This window comes from Lepisosteus platostomus, chromosome 7 (genome assembly GCF_059453375.1).
Source record: "Lepisosteus platostomus isolate fLepPlt1 chromosome 7, fLepPlt1.hap1, whole genome shotgun sequence".
Lineage (NCBI taxonomy): Eukaryota > Metazoa > Chordata > Actinopteri > Semionotiformes > Lepisosteidae > Lepisosteus > Lepisosteus platostomus.
Window position 1 is genome coordinate 21562145 of NC_142617.1, and position 7889 is coordinate 21570033.

At 35.9% G+C, this 7889-nt stretch overlaps 1 protein-coding gene across 2 annotated transcripts in view; it reads left to right on the forward strand.

The window, feature by feature from the left end:
- The window catches only part of robo2 (roundabout, axon guidance receptor, homolog 2 (Drosophila)), a 623900-nt gene extending 616218 nt beyond the window's left edge, over positions 1-7682 (forward strand). For both annotated transcript variants that reach the window (XR_015940079.1, XM_088639708.1), the window contains one exon: positions 478-7682. Coding sequence is in view for 1 of the 2 variants with exons in the window: in XM_088639708.1 (XP_088495834.1) it covers positions 478-479 (2 nt within the window). In the remaining variant the exon portion in view is untranslated. The remainder of the gene's footprint in view (positions 1-477) is intronic.
- The last annotated feature ends 207 nt before the right edge of the window (positions 7683-7889 follow it).

The window sequence follows — 7889 nt, forward strand, 5'->3', positions numbered from 1 at the left end:
GCCCCACTAACACCTCTTCCAGCAGCAACCTTTTTTCCCAGGAGGTCTCCCATCCAGGTACTGACCACACCTGCTTAGCTTCAGTGGGTTCCCAGTTGTGAATTGCAGGGTGATATGGCTGCCGGCCATAAAGTAATCATTCAAAGGAATCAAAATATGATAATTCAGGACGTCATGACTATATGTGTTTCTTGTCATTGCTTCTCTCTCATGCATTGCCTCCAGCCCTGGTTCTGTAGAACCCCAGCGTCATGTTAAATTGGAATTTTGAACCCAGTAACTTGTTCAATTGCATAACTGAAAGATAGACAGAGAAACAGAAACAAATCCCTACTGTAGAGCAGTTGATCTTGCCACGAACTACTGTGTGTCCTTAAATTTAAGCTCAGAAATCAGATACAAGGTAACTGGGCCACATTTGTATAACAAAAAATGGCATATGCTAATCCCTGCTCTGTCTCTTTTCTTTTTTTTCAGAGTGCATTGGAAAAGAAACACCATAGGATGAGAAACCATTTCAGCACCCACCGAAGTGATAACACCAGTTGGTGCAATGAACTTTTCCCTTATTTATATACCATTAGCAAAGAAAAAAGGAAAACTGTAAATGTGATATAAAGACACACAGACACATATCCCACTGATGCTGATTTCTGTTTTAGCCTCCTTAAAATAAAGTAACACACCTCCCACCTTAACTATTTCTTGTCAGGAAAAAAAAATAAAAAAAGTAATTTTAAAGTACAAATTCGCCCTTCAAGACAAAGGGATTTTGTTTCTGTAAATAATCTTTCCGTTGTTGCATTGCTATGCAAATTCACTTCGGTTTTGGCTTTTTCATATGATATTGTCTGTTTTTATTGGTCATTTGTACTATATGTGAATTGATAGGCTGTGGTGCCATAAAATAATTGTTTTATTATATAACATTTTTTATTATTATTGTTTATCGTTTTTGCACTGCAATTTTTGGTGATAAGCACAAAATATAAACTCCTGATAACATGAAGAATCCAGACTGAATGTGAAGAGGAGTTTCTGTACTGTAAACTAAAAAAAAAAATATATATAAGAGGTTTTGCTTTGGAAAGGGCCAGCACCCCAAGGAAGGTTGTGGTATTTATCTAGACCTAACATATACAGGATTAAAAAGGCTAGAAATAGATTGTGATAGTGGCAGGTGTATCTGTTAAAATCATAGTATTAGTGTAGAGCGGAAGAGAACAGGTGCACACAGAGATGGCTGAGGTTCAAATGGCACACACTAAATAAATCTTCAATGGGCATCACAGTTCATTTGGTGGAGCCTGCTCCTGTCAATAGCACCTTTCCCAGTGTGAATTCAAAGGAGGGTGGGGGCTGCCTGGGAAGTGATTAAAAGACCATAACACTCATTATAATGCCACATTTGCGTATTTGTAGTTTTGTTTCAATTCATAAAAAGGTACGGGTAATGCATGTTGTTTCTATCAAAGCTATCTACAGAGCATGATAAGGTAATGAAACGCATCTCATTTATGGAATAATCTATGCAATGCACAAAGACTTTTCTCTTCTTTCTTCATTTTGATTTATTTCAAGAGAAACAATAGTCTTTGAGTAATTTCTTGCTTTTACTAAGCTGAAGAATGTATCCTTGCTGTTTTTTAATGTGGTTCCCTCAAGTCATGGCCAGTCTCATTTGGCTAGTACTAACACAGGCACATCTGTCCAGCACTCCAACCTACACTTCAGCTTCAGGGACCAAAGTACAAGCTCCTTCAGCAGAACAGCAAACAGCACCTAGTATGTTGATTTAGAGCAGGAAACAACTTTAGTCAATGTGGTTTCTAAGGTATATGATTCCTGCTTTTCCCTTATAGACAGGATGATCTCTATTTAGGAGTGGCTAGTCGAACAAGAGCCTTGATTGCTTGAAGAACTGGTCAGTGTCCCAATTCACTAGATCCTTCCCAGGTTTGACTAGACTAAATTTTCTCAGGGACTTCAGGTCATCCTTGACCAGCCCCACTTCAGCCCCAAGTGTCATTAGAGGAGTTAGAGCATTTAGCTACAAAGATTAAGGGAGCAACTGGTTGATTCTGAAATGACATCCTAGTTCAACTTTGTAAAACTGCACTTTTGGGCCTCTCATGACCTCTGATATCTAAACAGACAGTGCAGTACCACAATGCTTCATCTAAATAAATATAATGCGGCAGGGTCACAAGCCATGAGGATTTTCTGACTAGGTGTATACCATGCCATGTTAATAGAACTCTCCTTGACCTGACAGAAGAAAAAACCAGATCTCAGATTTGTGGCTTAACTCTATTCCAAAGCAAAGTGATGCAGATTTGTTTTTGGCATGGGTCCCTGATAAATCAAGTTATCAAGGTTCCAACTGCATATCAATTCCCTGCTGGAGACTTGTGTTGCGTCCTGCCAGTTACAACAGAACAAAAAGAAGCCCAGAGGAGCTTCTAAAAAGACTAGAATCCATGACCTTTTCTGAAGGTCCATCCAGAACCCCCTAGACACCGCCTCCAAATAAACATCCCTGATGTAAATCAGCAGGCTCTGGTGCTACACACTTATCTGGTGCTGTAACTCACCACAAACACCCCATGGGTAATCAAAACATTTACAGTCACACCCCAATTGAAAGTATGCCCAACCTCCTTCAGGAGGTAGTGATATTTACTTTGAAGAACTCCCTCATATATGCAAATATTCTAATCAGATGACTAGTTTCCTACTGTATATATGCCATCCTAGGACTCCACATCTTTCATTCTTTATCCCCTTACTTGATGTCTATGCTCAAATTGATGTAAAATATCTGTTTACTGATAACATGGTTATCTGCACAGTGAGGTCACTTTTGTTGGCCTTCAAATCTGAAAACAAAAGAGGAAGGAGCCTAAGTGCATTGCCCAGATGAATCCAGAATATGGACAGGTTTCATTATGTCGTTACACACAATGTTTTATTGGCAGCTTTATTGTAAACAGTCCCGCCAATCCTGCATGCTTTTAAATACCTGGCTGTATTTTTTGTATCAGATGATAAAGGAAACATCCGCAGCTGTACATTCTTCTTGAACACTTATACTGGCAGACATTAGCCTCACTTCATACTACCCACTTTTAAGCATTCATCAATGATAATTGACAGCTTAATTGACAATTCAAGACTTAGAACTGCAACATACAGCTTCAACGCTTGTTTGTCCTCGCTATTGGCCCTGCAACTTCTGGATGCTCATGAGAAATGAAAGACAAGGAAAATGTCTGTTGCTTTCCTATGTTTCCATATCAGGTGATTGTGAGCTGGCTGCCATGTTCCTTCCAATGAATACATGGTCACTGTTTTTCCCCAGGAATTACCTTTTTTTTTTTTACATGGGTCTAACTGTAAGCTTTAATCACCCTGGCTTAAGCTTTGTAAAAGAAAATAATAACTTCAAAGAGATACTTCAGTATTTGATTATGTAGCAATAATAATCTTACCTGACTTCAAAATGTCCCATTAATCTGTTTGAGTTTCACCTCCAGAGATGGCATTATTTTCCTGTTTGTATCTTTAAATATTATTTTCATCCTGAAAGGTGATGAAATCCCCCCAAAACTTTTTTCTAATCAATCAACATCATCTTCATTATGTTTACATGCTTATAAAAGGAGTTTAAATGCTATGTGACTATTCTCTTTGTGTTGTTCCATGGTGTTAGTAATATGCACTATTAATTAAAATCAGAGAACTACAGTTCAAAATATCAGAAAGAAATAGAAGGAATGCAGATTTAGTCTTTCATTTCTATTTTGCAGGGTATTGCTGTTAAAGCACAGTGCTCATAAGAGTTTTATCCCAGCTGTGGTTATCTCAATACATTTCTGTTTTTATTTCTCTACATTTTATTTGCTTTTTACTTAAAATAAGTAGAATTTACTGACAATTTAGAATAATTAGAATGGGAAACACCTATTCCATATTCCCACCTGTGCTGATTAAGTAATTAGACTAATGAATGTAGTTTGTGACATGCCTATATTGTTGGCTGCAACACCTTGTTTAGAAAACTAGAACCAAATAGATGCAGGGAAGCACTTGTGACAAAGTGTGTGTACACAAAGTACTGTATCAAACAAGAAATCATTTCCATCCCTGTTGATGAGTCATAAGAAAAAGACAAAACTATAAATCAGCTTATAACACCCAAATGGGCGTTTTCCAGTTTTGTCAAATGTATAAATGTTAGGTGATATTTAATAAAGGATATAGCATTTATGTTAAATGTGATCAATTAAAACTGTATTCTGCTATGTTTACTGTTGAAATGCCAGGGGATGGTCTTGTATCTAAATGGTATTCTTCTGTGGAAAAACATAAAAACTAGAACATTAGCTACACATTAGCTTGGCACCCTCGGTATCTTGAATTTGTAACTTTACATAGAACATCTTAACTACTCACAAAAATAGCTACTGTGATGAATAAGTGTTCAATAAGTGTAGAACAGATTTCACTGACCCTTTGGTATAGATATTGCACACTATTAAATATTCTTATTTTAGATAAAGTTTACTATTTTGCAACTCATAAATCCAAAAATAGACCTTTTCTTTTTTTTCTTTTAGGTCATCACATCAACTATTGAAAAGAAATAACTCACATACTTTGATAGTTACCTACTGTATGTGCAGCACCTAGTAGCAACATATTTAGAGTGCTCCTTGCATACTAAGTTATTTCTGCTGCCTACTATATAAATTTGGTGGCTGTTTCAGCAGCTGTGTTATTAATATTATGAACACACCTCACCCTCACCCTTTTTTAGACTTCTTTTCCTGCTGAAAACATTATTTATTATTATAAGATGGGTTTTATTACCATCAGCTTTCATTTACTTTGCTAATGATAATGCATGGTGAGGATGGTCAGGCTTTTTTACATTTAGGATGTATTTTTCCAAGTCATCACTGATACAACTTTCCATAAAATTGTCTATGGCAACACATATATAGAGAGAGTTTCCATGATTTCTTACATCAGGAGTTACCATAAATAGTTTTCACCATCAATAAAGAGACAGCACTTTTGCAGTTTTAAACCCCTAGGCAGTCAGGTGCATAGGCTTGCTTATGTACACTGCTGACAGCTCACTCTGTGCAGCATCACCACCTTTCACCAGTCAAGAGTACTTCTGACTTGTTTTCTCACAAGGAATTAAACCTGCCCTTTATAGTCTTAAAAACTTGAAATATACCTGGTGTTCATAATTTGTCAGTTTTTTTATTTGGGGGTGACAAAGTCATCTCCAGATGGATGGCTGGAGTCCCCTGTGAAGTCATCACCAGTCTGTAGACAGCAGGTCGTCCAAAACATCATTGCTTCTTAAAAAGGGGGATGTCTACATTAATCAAATAAGAAGAGAGCACATGTTTTTTACTGTAGGACTGCGGCACACTTATTGATGCATCAGTTCGTTGTGCAGTGGTGCAGATGCACTCTTATATCTGTGGCCAGACTGTTCTGGAAGGAACCGGTAGACCAGATGTCAAACACCAGGTTGCCCTATGCTTGGACCTAACTTGTATCATACTTAACAAAAATTCAGACAGCCATAGAATCATAATGTATAAGCTCTCTAACAATAATGTCCTCCAACTGCCAATAACAGTAGCAGCCCTAGGTTGGAAATACTGGTTATTTTTGAAGAAATAAATGACTCTCAGCACTAGTTTTACTTCAATGGCAGGAGTCTTCTTATGTATGCAGAACTATTAGCCTTATTGTGGTTTCTATTTATAGCCTCCCAACATCTATAAATGACCATATCCTGCAATAATTTGCCTTTTCTGTGCTCAATTTAATTAACAAATGAAGAAACAACATTGAGTAAAAATAGCTTATCATTCCCAGTTCAAATAAAGCTCTTCAAACCTAATGAACTTTAGTGTATACCATGACTTACTGGCATGTTTTGTCTTCAAACACAATGTTGCAAAGTTGCAAAACCTCTATTATATTTGTTAATATTTATCTTGAAACAAAAAAACAAAATGGAAGTAGTAATAAAAATGTACCTGTTTCTCTGCTGATTATAAAGCTACTGGAAAACATATGTATGTTTGGTGTCCTTAGTTCAAGTTGTAAATTTGTACTGCAAATGTAGTATGTTCCAGTGTCTTTGTGTTGGATCCAGCACAGACAACATAAAGCTGCATGACTAAACATTGGTGAAGTAATTGCGGTAAGGACCATCCCAGGCCGATTACTAAAGAGTAGTGTAAGACAAGATGCTGGCCATGTGCTTCGTCCAGACAAAGATTTCTCTGCACTGTACATGTGTTTTCTGAAAAAAACAAGTGAAGTGAAAGGCCATAATATGTCCATGGTGGCATAACACCATGTGAACAGCACTTGGAGAATTCTGGATCTTTTACTAGATGTTATCAAGCAGTGCCAAGTATATTAGCTTTTATAACATGTGTATTGGTATACTGTATGTACCACTCAAAACACTTTCTAAGTTTTAGTTCATGATGAGATAAACTTCATATGCCACTGGTCCTATATTGTTTTTAGGTATATACATGAGATCATTACAGGTTACTCAAGAGATTCAGAAACATTTTTCTCATTTTAGGATTAATGGTTGTTCTCTTTTTCATATACAGTAGTAAAGATACTGTTTTAAAACAGTTTTAAACTGTTATGTTTTAAAATTGTTTTGTTTCACTCATTTTTTTAATTTCTGCCATCTTACGACAAGGATTCAAGAACTCTTATTTAGGGGCCAGCATATGGGAGAATTAGGAGCAACAAGTATCTCAGGTTATTTTAGCTTTAGCGTTGAAGCTGTTTGGTTTTTGTATAATTGCATGTTGATGCCTACAGTTTTCTTTCTGTTAAGTGTTATCCTTTTTTAACTTACAGCAGACTGTTATACAAGGGTGCAATGAATGAACAAAAAAGTGAACATTTAGTGACATAAGACTAAATTAACAAATATCAACAGGGCTCATGCATTTCTAATGTTGTTTTTCTTTTCAATCATAGCATTGTTTTATATTTATTAATACAAGGTTATATTGTAATAAATGCATACAATGTAAGGAATATACATTTTTATGATAAACCAGGTTAGTTATCAGATACGAGAAGTCATTAAGGGTGTGAGTCAAATTTATTGTTAGAGAAAAATATAGTAAATTAAAAGGGAGCACCACACAGTAATTTGCATGTAAGCCATTAAGTATCCTCTTATTTCTAAGGAAGCTTTTTTTTCTAAGGCCTTTGAAAGAAAAAAAAAACATTCTTTGCCTGACAAGACAATAGGAAAGTGTTCTGCTTGTAAGAATGAAAGTTTTCTTGGCTTTCTCTCTTTTTTTAATTTCATACAGTATTGTTGGTTCTTTGTAGCCATTCTGTGTGTTGCCTTTTGCAAAAAAAAGAAAAAAAGAAAAAAATATTGTCTGATGAAGTTTCTCTGTACAGTATTGGGAAGGATGGAGACACCCTGCCTACGTTAAAGTTTTTACATTTTGTTCTCTTTCTGTAAACAAACTTCTGTATTCCCTTGCATGTCCTTGTCCAAGAAAAAAACTTTTACAAATTTAGTTCTTGTTCTGTAAAATAAATCCATTCTCCTTGTACCTGGATCACTAGCAACAAATAAAATATTTTTGAAAAAGTGATTGATATCTGTAAGCGTCTTTTTTAACTTTTTCCACAAAAAATCCACAGTCCAAATCATGCTGGTCATATGGAAAGGTTGTATAAAGGAAAGGTTTCCTCCTGGCCAGGTTGCAAACATATTGCTGTTGCAGGAGATTTAATGTTAGTATTGATTGATAAAATGCCAACTGAATCTTTATGTTCAACAATTCACATTTTCTTCTTTC